The sequence below is a fragment of the Primulina eburnea genome, chromosome 5 (genome assembly GCF_022965805.1).
Source record: "Primulina eburnea isolate SZY01 chromosome 5, ASM2296580v1, whole genome shotgun sequence".
Taxonomy (NCBI): domain Eukaryota; kingdom Viridiplantae; phylum Streptophyta; class Magnoliopsida; order Lamiales; family Gesneriaceae; genus Primulina; species Primulina eburnea.
Window position 1 is genome coordinate 9,632,429 of NC_133105.1, and position 21,746 is coordinate 9,654,174.

General features: G+C 34.4%; 1 protein-coding gene across 1 annotated transcript; it reads left to right on the forward strand.

Annotated features, from left to right (window-relative positions):
* Nucleotides 1–6,663: 6,663 nt before the first annotated feature.
* Nucleotides 6,664–17,576, forward strand: LOC140832948 (epoxide hydrolase 1-like). The gene is made up of 3 exons (XM_073197272.1): nucleotides 6,664–7,208; nucleotides 16,273–16,502; nucleotides 17,159–17,576. Exons 1-3 carry the CDS (start codon nucleotides 6,732–6,734, stop codon nucleotides 17,403–17,405), a joined length of 954 nt encoding a protein of 317 aa, XP_073053373.1. The 5' UTR covers nucleotides 6,664–6,731; the 3' UTR covers nucleotides 17,406–17,576.
* Nucleotides 17,577–21,746: the final 4,170 nt, after the last annotated feature.

The following is a 21,746-nucleotide window of genomic DNA, read 5'->3' on the forward strand; positions in this document are numbered from 1 at the left end:
TTTCGATAGCCACAACTAATTCCCGTCATTCAAAACATTATCATTTTCATCACTTATAAAAATCATGCACCAATGCAATTTTTCGTAAATCCAAGCATTAGACGTATATCTTCATAAAATCTTAAAATCGTGATCATGATGCATAAACATTTAAAATATAATAAATCTGTGCTCAGGGCGCTGTTAAACCAAAATCTCACCTCGATCAAAATGACCATTTTGCCCCCTGAAAACCCGAAAATGATCGTTTCACCTTTGGACCTCTAAAATTTGACCCGAAGCTTACCAAACTCCGAAATAGCCCAAAACATTTTTAAAAGCATTCCTAGATGTAAACTCGAGCCAAAATCAGAACTTAACCGATTCGTTTTAAAACTTGGACTGAGGTCTCGGTTTTAACCCGAATCGACTCGAAACTTAATCAAAATTTTCCCAAATTTGTACCATATCCTAAAAACACTAAAAGGCCCCTAATACTATAATAATAGCTCTAAAACTTTAGGCTGAAAGATCCCAAAAAGAGACAAAACTCTCGGCCACCACTATTGTATTATCACATTACTACACATGGCCCTCAACTCCTAACCTTTCGGTCATCTCTAGTCCCACCACTTTACCAACCTTTAAACTCACCATTAGGAACCTAACTACCCTTCTAAACTAAGCCTAACATTACAGCAAGTACATAGCGTGTATGATGCGTAAAAAGGATGGTACAATGCGTGCCTTATGATGTTTGGAGGGCAAGAATGATGAGATCAGTAACCCAGATGAAGTTTTCTTTGCAAGAACAAGAGGGAAGCCGATGCCTTCAGCTGCTAGAGTGATGAAATTGAGGGGAGGGAATTTGAATGAGATGAGTGTCCGCTGAAATTAGGTTTAGGGTAAATGGTGTTTAAGAGCTTAATTATATAATTAATAATTTGTTAATGGGCCACAATTTGCAATTTGAAAGTTATAAAAGGGTTTTAAGCTCAATAAGCTTAAAAATGGGTCCATTAAATTCAAACGCACTCCCGAAAAATATTTCATGCTAGAAAGTTTTTAAAAATAATAGCCGAACCTTTAAAAATCTCCCGATTCGATAAAATTTACGTACCGCTAAAATTAAAATCATGCGGGTAAAAATATCCAATAAATCCAATTCTTGAAAAATACCTTAAAAACACTTTAATAATTAATAAAAATTATTCATGTAATAAAATATTTTTCCTGATAATTTCTCGGTCCCCGTTCCTCGTTCAAGCACGAAATGCACTTAAAAATCTATAATGCATGAACCTTTAAAATTTCATTAAATAAATTCTACCATGCAATAATTATGCATAAAATGCTTAAAAATAATTAAATACAATATAATGAAATAAACATGAATTTAATGCTTTAAAACAATTTAATAAAATATCAAAGAAATTTAATAACTCACATTCATGTGGTTCACGTGGACTTTCAAATTTTTGGGAAGTTACAAATGCTTAGTGACACTGAGAAGAATCCTAGGGGAACTTGAAAAGACTGTCAAGGGAAAGGAGGCGGTGAAGCCAAAGCTTGAAGATTCAAAGGAAGACAAGCACAACTCTGCAAAATCCCCGAACACAAGTAAGAAAGGTAAGCGTCATGATGTTAGTGTAAACGTTGATACTTCTACTCTTCCTTTTCCACAAAGAGGTATGAAATTACAATATGTCATCACTTTACCAAATATTAACATTCATTTGCAGATGTCTTAGATCAAATGCGTAGTTATTCTGGATTCTTGAAGGAAATATTGAGAAACAAAAGAAAGTTGAATGATCTTGAGACAATAACTTAGATGAAGAATGTTTTACTGTGCTTCAAAACAAACTCTCGCCAAAGTTTCAAGAACCAGGGAGTTTCTCTACACTTTGTGGTAAGCTTGTAAAAAGAACAACTAAATATCATAGATGGATAGTGGAAAATGTCTCAGTTAAAGTGGACATTCTCATATTCCCAATTTATTTCGTTATTTTTCACATCGACGAGGATTACGAGGTCCCTCGATCTCAATGCTCCATTTTCTCGCCACAAGTAGGGCGTTAATCGATGTGCAAAAAAGACAATTGGTCTTGAGGATGATTGTTGAGCAAGTGGTGATTAATATGTTTCACTCAGTCAATGATATTCTATCTGTGTAATCTTGCTTTAACTTGATGTTGTTGATCCAAGCTAGCCAGGATCCTACGTGATTATATTCACACAATGAGGTGGAGCATCGATGATATTAAACGAATCGAACCCATAGTGATGGTAGATGGAAACACAGTTGGTGGAAGTCGTGGCGTTAACAGGCGCAAATCCACGACAGTTGATGATCCACCTTGAACTTTGAAAAGGCAAAGTAAAGTTAGATTATAGACTATAAATTTAGCACTTATCGGGAGACAACCTAGGGTTTTTGTTCCTTTTTTTCTAATTTATTTCCATTTATTTTATTTTTTTAGCATTTAATTTTATTTCTTGGTTTTAGTGTCCGGATCTCATCTGTGTGTCATGTTTCAAACATATTCAAGTGTTCCTTGCCCGCTCGGCCGGAACCCCACCCCACCCTACCCAACCATTTCTGGGAAGTGTTTTGCATTTATGTTTTCTTGTTTTAATTTTTACTTCTCATTACATTTAGGATAATGTAAATTTTAAAGTGTAGGAGGGGACGACGTCTTTTGAGAAAATACACTTGGCACTTTGTAATTAATCTAGCAACATTTTTTTAAAATATTCATAGTGACAAATTGAATGTGATCGAATGAAGGCCTATTCAAAATTTTGATTATGCCCAAGGTCGAATTATTTCTAGGACTGAAAACATGATATAGACATTCAAACAAGATGAGACGATAAAATCCAAAGAAAATGAAACTTCACAAGAAAAAAAAAAACCCATGTCCTAAATGACACAAACCCATAAAAATATTATCAGTTTTGCGCGCGCGCAACACACACACACACATATATATATATGTATGTATACATATATATATATATATATATATATAAACAATGCAACAAAATTTCTTTAAACATTATGATAATCCAATGGTTAAAATGCATTCGATGACAGTATATATATAAGCATAAACATAAATCAACTGAAGTAATTGTTTCTTTGATGTATATTAAATAAGGTGACATGACTTATTCTACATTATATGTTGAACACAAAATAGATATATAGAAGGAAGCATCGTTAGGGAGACAAACCAAAATAATTTCTTACCTTTGAAAGAAAAAAAATTATTAATTTTACTTACAAAGAGAAAACAACTATTATAAAATACATTGCTAAAATATAATATTGAAAATAATAATAAAATGGATCCGCCAAACATGAAATTTGGGAGCGAAGCTTGCTAACCGAGAATTTATTTTCAATGTCTAAGCTTAGAAAGGTGACAATATTAATTGCCAAGTGTGACGTCCTAGATACGTGTGAGTAAGGATATAAACACACTGGAAAGACTTGTCTTGATAAAATAGAGACGGTCGTTGAATCTTGAATGTTACACCAAGTACGTAAGAATTTCAAGACAAATTCAAGAGGAATCTTGCATACCTCTGAAATTTAAGCGTTTTCACATCCGTGCATTTTTCAGGGTTTATTGTCTCGTGAACATGTGTTTTTAGAGTAGGTCTCTTGTGAGACGGTCTTACAAATCTTCATCTGTGAGACGTGTCAACCTTATCGATATTCACAATAAAAAGTAATATTATTAGCATAAAAAATAATATTTTTTCATGGATGACCCAAATAAGAGATCTGTCTCACAAAATACGACCCGTGAGATCGTCTCACACAAGTTTTTGACGTGTTTTTATTCAACTATAAATATAAATGTTTCATGACTTTTTTACTACCCGAATACTTCAATCTCTCAATCCTCCTTATCTCCACAATTATCTAAATTAACGACTATAAATGGGTCAACTGTGATTTTTTTTTTTTCATTTGTGTATTTGTTGTGTAATATTTATTTTTGGACTCGTTATTGTTGTTGAACTACAATAAATTTCTTCTATTTTTATTATGATAAATTTATGCGAAAAATTGCATTTTTTGTCATACATGTTTGTTTCTATGAGATTTTTGTCATATATGTTATCGAATTTCAATATTAATATGTCACTTTTCAAATTTTTTTTGTAATTTTAGATTTTTTTATTGAGAATGTTGATATGACATTATATACGACAATGTTACATTGATGTCACATTAGCGCCACTTTCGAAAAAAGACTAAAATTGCTCGGAAAACAAAATTAACGGACTAAAACTGAAATCTGATAAAATAAATGATGAAAATCAGAGAAAAATAAATATATAGAACAAAAAAAAACTTTTTTCCAATTTATCTACGCAATAATAGCTCGTTTATTTATTTTAAAAACTAAATAAATAGTAATAATATAAGTATTAATCGATTGGCTAGTGATTGATGCTATATGAGCATCTTTTAAATGGGTGAAGTTATGCTCTACCTGATAAAGACAACATCCAGTAGAGTACAGCCTTTGGATAAGTGGGTTTCACATGAAAACAGTTGGGGCCCATACAGTTTTGTGCTAGTAATTATATTATTTAATTGGATCTTTGGCATAGAGTTATTGTGGAGAAGGCTGAAATGTTCTTTCTTTTGGCTTTTTGTTTTTGGATTTTGAATGCTAGTGATATGTATGTATTTTGAAAAGCATTTACCGAACTATGGTACCGTATACCGTACCGAAAATATCAGTATGAGATTTTTCCATACCGATACCGATACCGAAAATCGGTATACCGCACATTCGGTATACCGAATTTTCGATATGAAAAAACCGTACCGACACCGAAAATTTTGTCGTTATACCGAAAAATGTTGGTATAACGAAAATGTTTTCGGTATACCGAACTTAAATTTTAAAAAAATTGAAAAAAATATATCTTCGATATTTCGGTATATACCGAAAAAAAAATATTCCGTACCGATACTGATACCGAAAATTTTATACCGATTTTTTCGGTAAGTTCGGTATTTTTTTCGGTACGATTTTTCGATATTTCGGTATTTTTTATCACTTTAGACGAAACCTAGCAATAAAGAGAATGAAAAAAAACCGAATTCAAATATGAGCAATATTGTTGGGATATTAAGATATGAATCAAAATGGATATTGCAGAAAGAAGAAGTCAAGGGAAAAAAATAAAAATCAATTGTGCTTCTCCTCCTATCCCAGATACTATAACTTTGGGAGATGAAGACATCTATCTCTTCAATGTCACCTCCTTGAGAAAGGTTGTTTCGATGCTATATGTGGAGGCAGTGCCTCCAACATAGTGTAGATGAACAAGATTCACATACGTATGTGATTTGAAGATTGCCAAAAATTAAACATACCGGCAGAAATTGAAAAAGAGTAAATAACTAATGACAAAAACCAACTTCTTGATGATAAGATTGCCAAAATAAACATATTGGCAGAAATTGAAAATGAGAAAATTAAGTTGAAAACATTGAAAAAGAAAAAAGAGTGAGTCTCTTGTGAGACCGTCTCACGGATCATAATCCGTGAGACGGGTCAACGTTACCCATATTCACAATAAAAGATAATACTCTTAACATGAAAAGTAATACTTTTTCATGGTTGACTTCAAATAAGATATATGTCTCACAAATACGACCCGTAAGACCGTCTCACACAAGTTTTTGCCAAGAAAAAAAGAAAATGTGAAACAGAAAGACCGTTTATTCACGTGGACATAAGAGAAGTAAAAAAAAAAATGAAAAGATTATGATAATGGATATTAGTGGATTGCATGGAATGAAACAAGAGTACATTATGAAACGTTGGTTACAAATTCTTCAAAATATGAAGAAGAGTTGATATTTGAATTTTGGAACAACATTTGAATACACAATATTAGATTAAAAGCAACTTAAATTCAAATACAAAAAACATTGTAAATAAAATGTAATATAAAAACACATATTTCAGTTTATTAGTATCATCTACTGATGTTAGATGTATTATATTGTTTAGGGAAAAGAAGTTGTCTAAATTATATATTTTAGACAAAGAAACGTGTTCGCTCGTAGCATAACCTAATCTCTTTTTTAGGGTTAAATATCAAGGTTCTAAAAAGCATGAAGCGTCCCGAAGCGTGGATGTCGAGTTTCAAGCTTTTCAAGTTTAAGTCAGATTAGCATGAGCTTTAAACGTGAAAATACGTTTTTTTTATCTTTAGTGTACTTATAATTATTTCAAACTAATAAATTGATAAAATAATATATAAATATGATAAAATTTAAGTCTGATATATTATTTCTCATATTTATAAAAACATAAAATTTCAAAATTACAATCTTTATTTGTTTTTACAATTAGAGCACATTAAAAATTACTAAATATTTATCAAATTATTATCACACGTTTAATCATAATTAAAAAATAAACATCTAAATTATAAATTTAATTTATTATTTTAAAATAAAAAGACATACATTCAAAATAAAAAAATTAAAAATAAATAGATATAATTAATTATATTTAAACACGCTTAATTAAACATTTTAATTATACTTAATTCTCGTTTTTCTCTGCTTTTCTTCGAAGGGAACGATTTTGTCGAGGTTCAGACTTACACGCGCTTAAACTCCCTTTTTAGAACACTGTTAAATACACCTAATTTCCATCTTCCTTAGCTTACTTTTCCTCATCGCTTCATCTTAGAGAACGAGAATGGAGAAGATAGAGCACAAAATGGTCCCCGTAAATGGCTTAAACATGCACGTGGCAGAGCTAGGGGAAGGCCCATTAGTCCTCTTCCTTCACGGCTTCCCTCAGCTGTGGTACACTTGGCGCCACCAAATCCTCTTCATGGCGGAGCGTGGCTATCGGGCGGTGGCGCCGGATCTGAGGGGTTACGGTGACACCACAGGGGCACCCCTCGAAGACCCGTCAAAGTTCAGCTACCTACACGTTGTGGGTGATCTGATCGAGCTACTCGAGGCTATTGCTCCGGATGGAGATAAGGTGTTTGTTGTTGGGCATGACTGGGGCGCTGTTATCGCTTGGCAGTTGTGTTTGTACAGACCTGATAAGGTGAAAGCTTTGGTGAGTATAAGCGTTGCTTTTTCTCCCCGGAATCCCGTGAAGAAGCCTTTGGATGCGCTTCGAAGTGTGTATGGAGATGATTACTACATGTGTAGATTTCAGGTAATGCATATGACCTCGACTGCAATTACTTTGTTCAAATGATGTTTACTTAAAAAGCCTGTTACTTTTTATTTGTCAATGAAGTTATCGGACTTCAAATCTTTTTACCCATCCCTGCCCAGGTCTTTCTTGTTGATCATCAAATTTCCTCTGACCTAAAGAGTTTTGGATTTTGGGTTCTTACAAGAACATGATTGGTGATGTAGCACGTAATGTAGTTTGGTTTGAGGTATTTCATTTTGCGTGCAGTGATCGTTAAAGTATCACTTTATATGTTGGTCTTACGTTAAAATCACCATGTGACAATCTACGTGGTATTAATGTATTTAAAAGCAAAGTTTCAATGATGACAAAGTCATTTCAAGTAATGCTTTAGTTTGCTGATTGGATCTTTTAATTTGTGACACTCAGTGTTTTAAATAGTGTGCTATAGCGCATTCTGGAGAGTGATTCCTTTGCGTTTTACACGAATAGCGCACTATTCGCCGGCGAGATGCACCTTTGCGCAAATAACATGCGTAATAGTGCTATTTGGGCAAAAAAATTAAAGGCCCATAAATTGGCAAATGCCAGATATTTGAGCCAAAAATTGAATTTCAGAGCCGATTTCAGACTTCCCAAGCAAAGAAATCGGGCTCCAAGTATTCACAGCCGATTTCAACGGCTAATTTAGAACCCTATGTTAAGATCAAGTGCTTATCACTAGGTCAAAAGCTATAGTTATAGCCAATTCGCAACTTCATTTCCTTATACTCGTAGAAGCGCGCACACATCTACTTGGGTGCTAATGGGTCGAGCTGCAAGACCCATGAGTCCGGGGAAGTGCGTTTGTATCTCTTGGCGATGTATCATATATCTTAAAGATCAGTATTATATTTTGTCTAACCCGACACTCTTGTCAACAGAAACAATATTTCCCATTAATATCTGACGTCATTTTTTAACGACCCAACTAGCCTACTTGATTAAGCGGCATAACGTCAGCAACTTGATGTATGAGAACTTCTAATGAGCTCACTCATCTTAGTAGTACTCTCACTCATGCACGCTTAACCTAATATTATCCCCCCAAAAAGTATATAAATATGCTTCTTGGGTTTATTCGAATCTATTACATCTCTCTGATACCAATTGTTATGATCAAATGCTTATCACTAGCTCAAAAGCTATAACTATTAGTCATTGAACAACTTCATTTCCTTATATCCGTGACAGCGCAGAGTACGTTTACTTGGGTGCTAATGAGTCGGGCTGCTAGGCCTGTGAGTCCGGAGAGCTGCGTATCTATATGTTGTGTTGTCTCATATCTTTTTGAGATCAGTCTTTACCCTTTTCCTACCACCGGTCATGTCCCCAACATAGACAATATTATTTGTTAAGATCCGGCATCTCAACCAGATCAAGCAGCGTACGTCAGCAGCATGATGCATGAGAACTTCCCAAGAAGTCACACATCACAGTATTACTCTCTCATTCACGCTTAATCCACATTCCTAAATCCGATTTGGTTATTTAGATTAACTTATTTTGGCACGTAAAGATGAATTGTTATGATTTTATGGCTATCTATTTCACTTATTTACTTATATAAGTATATTTCTAATTTTAAATTAAATAAATTAAATAATTGACGTGCACGAATAGCTTACGCTATGCACTGCCCTATTTACGCTACGCAATGAGACGACAAAAACACGATGGGCCAGCACTACACTAAGTACACTTTTAAAACAACGGTGGCAGTCCAATTAGCCATTAATGTGAATTCAAGATGTCTCTAATATCGCCTTTTATCCCGCATTTAATAGTCCACTAACATTACAACTTCACAGAAGTTATATGTATTTTATGTCCACCAAAACTTCATGATAAATGCTTATACAATATAACAGGCTTTCATACTGTCCCACACTCCCACTCTTGTATCATTAATTTTTATATGATCAGTGATCACTGATGAGTTTTCAAGATCAGTTTCAGAATTATTCAGCATATGCTTCCAAATATAAATTGTGAAGTTTTTTTTTCTCCATTTTATTTCTTTGGTGGTTATAATGCAAAGTTATTCAATGTTCCCCTGTTCTGATCTATACAAGTCAAGAATAGGATGTGATTATTTTATTCTGAGTAATTAGTTGTGCTATCATCTCCAAGAATGCAAAAGCATTCTTTATTCAATTAATTGAACTGTCACGTCCCGATACCGGGGTGAGTTGACATCCGGCGTTGTTTTACAATTATTCAATCGTAAATCAACAAGCTTCGTAGTACACTAGTGTACAACCAAACCAGTCTTTTTCATAAAACATGTAAGAATTATGAATATTATTACTACTATTATTATGGCTATTATTATTATTATTATTATTATTATGAAGTGCAAAACATTGAAAAACATGAGTGCAAAATATTGACAAAACATGAGTGCAAAACATTGACAAACATGAGTGCAAAACATTGAAAATCAAATGTGCCAAACTTTTGACTAAAATAAATAAAATATATTAAAGTATGCATCAAAATGTGGAAATTGTTTTCAAATCTTGCCTATAATTAGATGTATTGAGTTTGAGAGAAATCACACCAAAACCTCTCCATTTAGAGCAAGCTTGAAGTTTGAAACCATCAATCTTCCTTGAAGTGAAATTTAGGAGCAAAAATTCTGTTATATTTCTGGAAATTCGTCCCATCACTCCCGACCTCAGAATCCGATCTCCACCGTTCATAATACATTTTCAAATGTTCTAAACATCATATCCAACTTTCAGCCTCATCCAACCGTTCAATTTCTGGGAAACGTATCTGCAAGAATACTGCTTGGAATTCAAGCGAATTTAGCAATTTTACGGATTTTCGGACGTTAACTTCCAGCTTGTTTCTTCTATAATTTAGGATCACCTTTCGGTAAGTGGGCTTATGTTTTAAAGTATTTAAGTATGTTTTCGAAAATTCGATCGACATGATATATTCCTTTGATTTGATATATGAATATTTCGTTTCGATAAATTGTTAAGCATGTTTAAATCAATTTCAAGTGCATGTTCCTTTCGTTTCAAAATTATGTTGTCTTTGTTTCATGTTATATTCTAATATATGTTCTTAAACACCAATTTGGTGTATTCTAAGAATTATGTTTAAAAGCACTGTTATGATTCAAGTTAGAAATGGTAAAAAAAGGAAAATTTTCCTAAAACATGATAAGATATGACAAGTTTATGGCCCTGATGCGGTGGGTAATAATAACCGATATATGGCCTCACCCCTTAGAGCAATTATATATAGGGGACTGATCAGTAACATCATGAATAATAAGATGAAATAACAGTGCAATATGAATAATATATGATATGTCTATATGTATATGATAAGTTATGCTCATGGTTAATATCAGGTCTTGACTTTTGTTATGAATTATTATTGTGACATGAAATTCATATTTACATAAAAATATATATAAGTTATATCATGACTATCATTTTGTTTATTTATTGTCTCGACGTTTGTTGAGACACGACAAATTTCGAATTGTTAATATCTATATATGTATATTCTTGTGTTATTATGATCGATCGGCCCCCACTTGCTGATTATTTCACAAAATACTCACTCTTACACCTCTCACTCCCAGATAAGAATGAAAAACAAGTTGAAGAAGAAGAGCAAATAAATTTCTGGGGATGATAACAAGGTTTCAGTTGATCAAGACATACTTTGGAATTTGGCTATCTTTTATTTATAAGTTGTTCGCTTCCGCACTCGTTTGTTAAGTTGATTACGTTGTAAAGACAATGTATGTTTTATGAAAAAGACTGGTTTGGTTGTACATTGTACTACGAGGCTTGTTGATTTACGATTGAATAATTGTAAAACAACGCCGGATGTCAACTCACCCCGGTACCGGGACGTGACATTTAAGTGGTATCAGAGCCCTTCAGGTTCATAATCCGGCTGGGAAATTGCCATAGGAAATTTGACAAAGTCAGTTTTTGGCAAGACCCTAACGACTTTCTACCAATGAACAATATTCACTATTCTTATCGTGACATCTGAAAATCGCAAAATTCTATTGTTGAAGCATCCAAAATCATGTTTTGCCGTTTTTGGTAATAATCCTGAATATCATAACTCCTTGTTCTAAGCCTTTCCATTTGTTTTATTTCAGGAAATGGCTCCCCGTACTCGTGCTGAAATACCCAAACGTATGCGTGAACTCGCCCTTAGCGACCACGAAATTGCGATGGCACATCTTAGAGCACAACTTTATGAGGAATAACAAAAATATTACGATCAATTGTTAGCCAAAGACTTGGTATATGAAAACTTGAAGAAGGAAAAACAAGAACTAGAAGATATCAAAGACCATCTTCAGGCTGACGTGCAAAGGTTTGCTTATTTTCTTAACTCAGAAGAAAAACAGCACGAAATGACCAAGAACAAACTAGAGGCTTCCCAAACAATAGCCCTTGAAATGGATGTATTACGCCATAGTTGTGAAAAGCGCTCGCCTCGCTCGCTTAAGCGCAAAGCGAGGCGAGGCGCCCTTGCTGCGCTTCGGATTGTCCCGAAGCGCAGCAGATGGATCAAGCGCACGCTTCAGTGCGCTTGGCCTGAGAATTTCTAAGCGATCCAATGCGCTTCAGCCCACTTTTGTTTTTTAATTTTTTCTAAGTGACAATTTAGCCCAAGTCCAGCTAAAAAAGGTAAGCCCAGCCCATTTATATTAAAACCCTATGTTACGTTGTCTGCTAGAATAAGTCCACTGTTGAATATCTGAGTGAGTCTTCGCTGCCACTGCCTTTCCGCCGCCGCCGCCGCCGCCGCTCCGCCGCCGTGACGCCGCCGACGCCGCCGTGATGCCGCCGCTCATTTGCTAATATAATGACATTGGATATTTCATCTATCACATTTTGAAAAACTCTTTATTTTATTTTGATTTTTTTGATAATATTTTGTTTATTGCGCTTTTGTCCGTCAAGCGTGCGCTTCGCTTTGCGCTTTGCGCCTGAAGCCCCAAGACACTTGAGCGCTTTTTTGCGCCTAGCGCTTTTGACAACTATGTATTACGCCAATGAATGTTAGAGGAATCTCAAGCACTACAGTCTCAGATTCAACAAATGTTGCTAATGGAAAAACAACGCCGTCAGCAAGATAAGGCAACCATTCAAGAACTGCAGAATTCGATGCAGAATTTGACTATGCAAAATGAACAATTACAGAATCATGTTCATCATCTTGAGGATGCCATCATTATGGCATTGGAGCCGGAAGTAGAACCGGTAGAAGAACAGATGGAAGACGAAGTACTAGAAATGGCGAGATTTTAGATGATTGAGTATTTAGTGTCGTGAATATTTGTAATAAGGATTTATAATCCATTTTCTTTCTTTTGTACTTTTTTTTCATTGCACTTCTAAAAACTTTGATTTGTATTGCTTTTCTTTTCATTGGAATCAATAAAAAGTTTATTTGATCTTTTCCTTGATTGATTTCATATTTGAGATAATATTCAATATTTTGTACATAATTATTCAAACCTCTTAGAAATTCTCATGCGTGTAGGAAATGGCAGAGAGACCTCATCGTAGGCAACAATGATTGCAACAACAATAACAACGAAGATACACCACCACCAGCAAGAGTTGGCCTTAGCAGAGAAGATTTACTGGTCATAGCAATCATTGTGGCAACAACCCTCCAAGGAATGAGCCATTTAAATACCAACACTAATCAGCCACCACCACCGAATGGAATCAAACACCATTATGAATCTCTTCGGAGGAATCGAGTCCCAATGTTTGACGGAAACCCTGACCCAGAAGTTGGTCAAGGCTGGCTCAAGAATATTGAGACACAGTTCCAATTGCTCGAAGTGGCAAATGAACTAAAAATGGCTGTGGTGACACCATTCCTAGAAGAAAAGACGGCCAAATGGTAGGAGACAATCTCAGTACAAAATATTGAAGATTATCTCAAATATGAAATCAATCAAGGAATAGATCAAATAAACTTTTGATTGATTCCAATGCAAAGGAAAAGCAATACAAATCAAAGTTTTCAGAAGTGCAATGATAAGAAGTACAAAAGAAAGAAAATGGATTATAAATCCTTATTACAAATATTCACGACACTAAATACTCAATAATCTAAAATCTCGCCATTTCCTAGTACTTTGTCTTCCATCTATTCTTTTACCGGTTCTACTTCCGGCTCCAATGCCATAATGATGGCATCCTCAAGATGATGAACATGATTCTGCAATTGTTCATTTTGCATAGTCAAATTCTGCACCGAATTCTGCAGTTCTTGAATGGTTGCTTTATCTTGCTGACGGCGTTGTTTTTCCATTAGCAGCATTTGTTGAATCTGAAACTGTAGTGCTTGAGATTTCTCTAACATTCATTGGCGTAATCCATCCATTTCAAGGGCTATTGTTTGGGAAGCCTCTAGTTTGTTCTTGGTCATTTCGTGCTGTTTTTCTTCTGAGTTAAGATAATAAGCAAACCTTTGCACGTCAGCCTGAAGATGGTCTTTGATATCTTCTAGTTCTTGTTTTTCCTTCTTCAAGTTTTCATATACCAAGTCTTTGGCTAACAATTGATCGTGATAATTTTGTTGTTCCTCATAAAGTTGCGCTCTAAGATGTGTCATCGCAATTTCGTGGTCGCTAAGGGCGAGTTCACGCATACGTTTGGGTATTTCAGCACGAGTATGGGGGACCATTTCCTGAAATAAAACAAATGGAAAGGCTTAGAACAAGGAGTTATGATATTCACGATTATTACCAAAAACGGCAAAAAGTGATTTTGGATGCTTCAACAATAGAATTTTGCGATTTTCAGATGTCACGATAAGAATAGTGAATATTGTTCATTGGTAGGAAGTCGTCAGGGTCTTGCCAAAAACTGACTTTGTCAAATTTCCTATGGCAATTTCCCAGCCGGATTACGAACCTGGAGGGCTCTGATACCACTTAAATGACACGTCCCGATACCGGGGTGAGTTGACATCCGGCATTGTTTTACAATTATTCAATCGTAAATCAACAAGCCTCGTAGTACAGTGAACAACCAAACCAGTCTTTTTCATAAAACATACATTGTCTTTACAGCGTAATCAACTTAACAAACGAGTGCGGAAGCGAACAACGTAAAAATAAAAGATAGCCAAATTCCAAAGTATGTCTTGATCAACTGAAACCTTGTTACCATCCCCAGAAATTTATTTGCTCTTCTTCTTCAACTTGTTTTTCATTCTTATCTGGGAGTGAGAGGTGTAAGAGTGAGTATTTTGTGAAATACTCAGCAAGTGGGGGCCGATCGATCATAATAACACAAGAATATACATATATAGATCTTAAAAATTCGAAATTTGTCATGTCTCAACAAACGTCGGGACAATAAATAGACAAAATGATAGTAATGACATAACTTATATATATTTTTATGTAAATATGAATCTCATGTCACAATAATAATTCATAACAAAAGTCAAGACCTGATATTAACCATGAGCATAACTTATCATATGCATATAGACATATCATATATTATTCGTATTGCACTGTTATTTCATCTTATTATTCATGGTGTTACTGATCAGTCCCTTATATATAATTCCTCTAAGGGGTGAGGCCATATATCGGTTATTATTACCCACTGCATCAGGGCCATAAACTTGTCATATCTTATCATGTTTTAGGAAAATTTTCCTTTTTTTTACTATTTCTAACTTGAATCATAAGAGTGCTTTTAAACATAATTCTTAGAATACACCAAATTGGTGTTTAAGAACATATATTAGAATATAACATGAAACTGAACAACATAATTTTGAAACGAAAGGAACATGCACTTGAAATTGATTTAAACATGCTTAACAATTTATCGAAACAAAATATTCATATATCAAATCAAAGAATATATCATGTCGATCGAATTTTCGAAAACATACTTAAATACTTTAAAACATAAGCCCACTTACCGAAAGGTGATCGTAAATTATGGAAGAAACAAGCTGGAAGTTAACGTCCGAAAAATCCGTAAAATTGCTAAATTCGCTTGAATTCCGAGCAGTATTCTTGCAGATACGTTTCCCAGAAATTGAACCGTTGGATGAGGCTGAAAGTTGGATATGATGTTTAGAACATTTGAAAGTGTATTATGAACGGTAGAGATCAAATTCTGAGGTCGGAAGTGATGGGACGAATTTCCAGAAATATAACAGAATTCTTGCTCCTAAATTTCACTTCAAGGAAGATTGATGATTTCAAATTTCAAGCTTGCTCTAGATGGAGAGGTTTTGGTGTAATTTCCCTCAAACTCAATACATCTATTTATAGGCAAGATTTGAAAACAATTTCCACAATTTGATGCATACTTTAATATATTTTAATCAAAAGTTTGGCGCATTTGATTTTCAATGTTTTGTACTCATGTTTTTTCAATATTTTGCAATCATGTTTTTCAATGTTTTGCACTTTGTGATAGTTAAGAATAATAATAATATTCATAATTCTTACAGAAACTCCTTGATAAAATTTATACAATTTGTTCTAACCGCATCATATAGACCAAACCAAGTGTTATTCACATTTTTGGTCCTATTTCACAGTGTACTAGGCGTCTCATATGAGATATAGGCCTTTCTGCCACATCTAATGCATCCCATACTACACTATCGGCATGGCACACTAAAAACTTAAACTCATCCTTCTTACCTTTTCATTCAAGTTTGTTATGTTGGTTCCATCCACAATTAAGAGTTATTGTGAACGTGTAAAATAATGCTGGTTTGGATCTCGGGTTTAACAAACAATAGTGAAAAGGAAAAGTCAAATCTGCAAAAACTGCATATCCTTGTATTAAATAGTAAATAATTTATAGACTTTTTAATAGGACCGATTATTATTTCGAAATATGAATTGTAAATGACTTTAGATAAGCTTTGATTCATCTTTACCTTTTAGATCCAAGAGGGGAAATATTTTTCGTCACCAAATTTAGGATATGCTGATGTATATCAAATTGGACCAAGTTAACCGATCCACTTCTTGATAATGTTACAGGAACCTGGTGAAATCGAAGCTGAGTTTGCACAAATTGGTGCTAAAGAAGTTGTCAAGAATTTCCTTGCATACCGTACTCCTGGTCCGTTGATTTTGCCCAAAGGTAAAGAATTTGGATACTCTGCCGATAGGCCATCATGGTTAGCAGAAGAAGAGCTCGACTATTATGCCAGCAAATTTGAGAAGACTGGATTCACCGGTGGAGTGAATTATTACCGAGCCATTAACTTGTAAGTGCCATCTGAATTCTTGATATTTTATAGTTATAGATCATGGAGAAGAGCTCAGTTACACTAAGGAGAAGCGTCATGTATAATATAAGCTCTAAAATGATATAATATTGCTATTTTCTTCATTGTGAGATTTAAATATATTGAAAAGTAAGTTGAAGTTCCCTCGATATTTTGATAGAGATTATGAGCTCTAGATGTGTGCTTAGATGACAAACTAAATTTGGAGCAATGCTTTGGGATTATTTTGTTGGAGTAATAATCGTCTTTATTGTTCTATGTGCTAGTTTTTGTAAAATAATGAACAAACCATATCGCTTGAGATTTATAAGGTTGAATAGATAAATTGCGCTTCTAAGTGCTAACATCAACTATTTTTGGTGTAGTGGCGAATGTTTTTTCTCTTGTTTTCTTGAAAGGGCTTACAACCTCTTGAAATCTACTTAGATAGCGGATTGAATTTTGGAGTGACACTTCGAATAGACTTGGGAAGCTAGAATTGCTCCTGCTGTCCTCTGGTATAGCATGGAAACGTAGCAGTCGATACCTGAGCTGATGTTCAGTTTATTAGAGTTGTACGGATGTACTGATTTATATATTTTGGCTTGGCAAGGACTTCTATACCCTTGTAAGTTCTTGGCTGTTGCTAATTGCAGGAACTGGGAATTGGGTGCACCCTGGTTGAAAGCCAAGGTAAATCTGCCAGTAAAGTTTATTGTGGGAGAGTTCGACCTCGTGTACCATATGCCAAGGGTTAAAGAGTATGTGCACAACGGCGGGTTCAAAATGGACGTGCCGTTATTGCAGGAAGTGGTGGTGGTAGAAGGTGCTGCTCACTTTGTTGTTGAAGAAAGGCCAGATGAGATAAGTGAACACATCTACTCGTTTCTTAAGAACTTCTGAACAATCTCCCATGTAAAATCCTGTACTTCGTTACGCAAAACGGTTGTCTATGTGTTTGTGCGCAGCTATTCCTTATTGTCTCCGTATTTACTTGAAGGGAAACTACAGTTTGTCTGTTGATTGAATATAAAATGGCTGCTTATATATTTAATAAAAGGGAGTGTTAATGCTGCTCTTCTCTCTAATTGGGTGTAGCAAAATTGTTCTGAACTGTGACAGTTGACATTAGTGAAATTTGATAATACTGACTGTATTTATAACTCTATGCAAGTGTACATAACATTTTGTGTATTAAGCAAGAGAATTCGATTTGAATCGGACTCATTGACGTGTCACCAAATAGGCCAGAAAGTATTTACTTTTGCTACACAGTGCATATATTTTCCGAGAAAACCTTGCTCAAATCTAATACTATCTGTCAATATTATATAAAACAAGAATTATGATGCAGAATTATGCTTAGCTACCCTTACCATCCCCACAGCTAGATAAATTCGAGTAGTCGGAAGCTGCAAATAATGCATTTAACATATTAAAGTTAGCAATGACATCCCTAGCAGCTTTAAGCTCGCCGGAATTGCAATAGATAATGTTAACATAAAACGTTTACTACTAGATCAAAAAAGTCGGGAGCAACACAACTTTTTTGCTAAGTTAGCGGGTTGTGACTATATCATTGAGTATCTTACAGGTACCCGAAGAGATGATCAGGAAAACTAAACTATTGGGTTGGTGTATCCTCCTTCACTGCTTAAGACCACTGGTACGGGGGTATCCGACGAACCTTTCCTCGAGTCTCGACATAATTCTTTTCGACCAATATGAAGAAAAGCTGTGATTTGGTATGTTAGGACTCGTTGCATTTGTCGACAGAGAAAATATGAGACTGGACGACCCAAAGGTTTACTTCAACCACTACCGATTCCGCAAATAGAATGAAGATAAGGATAACAGTTTTGGTCACGTAAATTTTCAGTTTTTGTCCACTAATTTGCATATTAATTTTTTTTCAATTTTGGTTCTTTTTTACCGGAATGTCAACACAACACCAGAAATATGGTGACATGGGGCCTTCCTTTTTGACCGAACAACTAGCGTGGCTGGGCAACAAACATTTTAACGTTGTATGGGGATTTTGGGGGCGGACAGTGTCAATATTATAGTGAAAAAAACAACGTTTGAAAAAAATTGTGACAAGTTAGTGGATTATTAAAAAATTGTGATTGCTCCCAGTAGTTTCGTCAGTACCAAGGGTTGACAATTTGTTTATGTGAATCTGTATATTACGAGATTTCTAGGTGGTGAATGTTGTGGATCGATCCCATCTTCACTGCTCTTTCTGGAGAATTATTCCATTTAAGGAGCGAGCGTTTTATGTCGGGTACCGGCACCAACCGGTCGGGTTTCATTGTAGTTTTGAAAATGTCTGCATTTCGGGTCTCTACCCTAACCGTAAATGTAGTAATTGTGGTGTCGATTAATTTTGAGAATGCTCGATCAGGTATCCGGGTACCCGACTTTATTTTTTTGTGTTCACAAAAAATCTAAAATGATAATAATTAATCAAGGGATGAAAGGAAGATTATGAAATTTGAATATGTTTCTTTTTTGGTTTTACTTTGTGGATAATAAAATAATATTGGGAAAATCTTATATATAAATATGAATTTGCATTTATTGAATGATATTTTGAAAAAATAAATGAAATTTTTTTATATTAAATTGCTTTTTGCCGTAATGGATGATGAAAGATTATTATCTAAATTTTTTACATGGTGGAGGTAGGTAGGCAGGTATAGCAAAGCATGTAATTTTTTTGCTAAAAAAGATAGAAGAAAAAAGTATGAAAATATCCTTACACTGCTCGTATTTATTTGGGTACCCGAAATTCGGGTGCTATTTTTTCTATATATATATATATAGATTAGATTTGTTGTCATAATGTTATTGTTATATTTGAATTGATGTTCATGTAAAAATTAATTTGAAGTAGTATATTAAAGAGTGAGTCTTATGTGAGACCGTCTCACGGATCTTAATCTCTGAGACGGGTCAATCATATTCATATTCACAATATAAAGTAATACTCTTAGCATAAAAAGTAATAATTTTTCATGAATGACCCAAATAAGAGATCTGTCTCACAAATACGACCCGTGAAACCGTCTCACACAAGTTTTTGCCTATATTAAAACTGAAATATAAATTCATTTGGTTATAATTATGTTGCAATTTCGATCATTCAAATAAATATTATGATGTGTCGGTCATATTCAATTAATCCTAGTATAATTTATTCACAACTCATAACAAGCATAACCTAAGAATGTTTCACTAATACATGTGACGTTATTTGGTGGGAATGATACGATATTGATGGTTGTCTTGGTACATCAAAAACCAAATCGCAAGCTTGCTATCACCGTTCAGATCCTATGAGTATTTGTGATACAAGTCGAATCTTTGATGTAGAAATATAAAAAAATGATCCCACTCTCCATTGAAAGAAATGAGATCATTGTGAATATAACACATTAAAAAATTAGTCAAATTTTCCTGATGTAGAGGCAGTTGTCACATCCTTGTCTTATACTCACTCAGGGACGGAGCTAGAGAATTTTATGAGGGTAGGCGTATTCTTTTTAAAAAAAAAAATTATCATCAATATATATGTATAAGATAATGTCTCTTGTGAAACTGTCTCACGAATTTTTATTTGTGAGACGGGTCAACCCTACCGATATTCACAATAAGAAGTAATACTCTTAGTATAAAAATTCATCAAACACTATTTAAAAAACCATATAATTTTAGGTAAAAAAAAAAGGGTCCTTGAAAAATTTCATTATTGATGAAAAATTGGTATAAGCCTATCTAAGGAACTTGATTGGTAACTACCTTACTTTCCACCCTTTGCCAACGCCCAAAATGTTCTTTCCAATGGGTTATTTCCACATTTGACAATATATACTTCCTCTCTCTTTAGCTGTAAGAGACAAAAATCTAAATAAACTTTAAGCCAAAGCGGACAACCTCATTTTCTCCACAAAACCAACTCATGTTATCTATTAAAAGCAAGCATGTTATATTTCATTATCAACTAACTTTTTCTTTTCTATTTTTGTCAACGGAGGATATTAAAGAAATGGTGAAAAGTAGCGGTTGAGTTTAACCTACCCTTAAGGTATTGTCCAAAAAATGTATCAAACAATCTACATTTATTCTTACATACAGAGTCTGTGATTTTTTTTGGTGAACCCCATAGGTGAAAAGGAATATGAACCATTGGATACAACTTGAGGGTAATACCATTCACAAAACTAACATACTCCTTTCCTGTGAAATTTTCCATCATTTAGCTTATTTCTATGTAGAACATTTCCAATTGATTTGCCAACATGCTTTAGCCTAATTAGTAATCTCCTTTGATAAACATGAGCTGCATTACCAGTTTGTCATTGCTACATCATTGTATGGAAGCCACTACTCGAACCTGTAAGATCTACGAGTCTGAGAAGTGATAGAATAGAATTACACCTAAGCATCGATAGCGTTACATATATGAAAGCCACTACATATGAACTTGGAGGACAAATTGTTGCATATACAATATCCATCCCAATGAGGAGATGCATTTTACTAGTTATAAACTTGTGGTGATAATGATTTTAATATAATTTACGGTACATCTGAAGAACAAGGCACTCCAATGGAATTCTTGCACGCGAAAAGGATTACAAATTTTTCTTTTGATGATGGAGTGACAAATTCCCTTGTATATGATGTAAAATGGATCTTTCTACTTGTTGACTTGAGATATAAAATACAAATCAATGTTTGAATAATGGAAGGGAGAAAGAGCCATATCCCAATTGCGCTCCTAGAATATGGTTAACTCTAGAATCTCAATACTAGATTAATATGTTAAATCGCGAAATAACAATGCACTCAAAGTAACATTGCAATACCCCATTTTACACACCAAAAAAAGACTAATATATGTGATATTTAGCAACTTAGAGTAATGATTTTCCAAAAATGAGGATAAATGTGGTTTTATTGCTAATAGATTCTACTGAGTATCGTAGTGCTTAGATGACTTCGGGGCATGAAAATATGGAATCCGGCTAAAAGGAAAAGGGAAGTGAGAAGTATCTGTCATCTACAAAGAAAGTAGTAGGCCTCAAAGCACATATTCAGTATGCATTACTAGTCACATGTTTTTTTTTAATTGTGTGTGTCTGTGGTGGGATTTGATTGGTGAAATCATATCCAGTGCTTCATTTTAAAGAGATGCCCTACTGACCTCACGTTGTGGATTCAAAACTCACATTATTCATG

Excerpts from the sequence above, each read along its gene's own strand:
- LOC140832948 (XM_073197272.1), top strand. The coding sequence starts at position 6,732 with ATGGAGAAGATAGAGCACAAAATGGTCCCCGTAAATGGCTTAAACATG. Across the intron at positions 7,209-16,272 it reads ACTACATGTGTAGATTTCAG|GAACCTGGTGAAATCGAAGC; the intron begins GTAATGCATATG and ends ATAATGTTACAG. Across the intron at positions 16,503-17,158 it reads TATTACCGAGCCATTAACTT|GAACTGGGAATTGGGTGCAC; the intron begins GTAAGTGCCATC and ends TGCTAATTGCAG.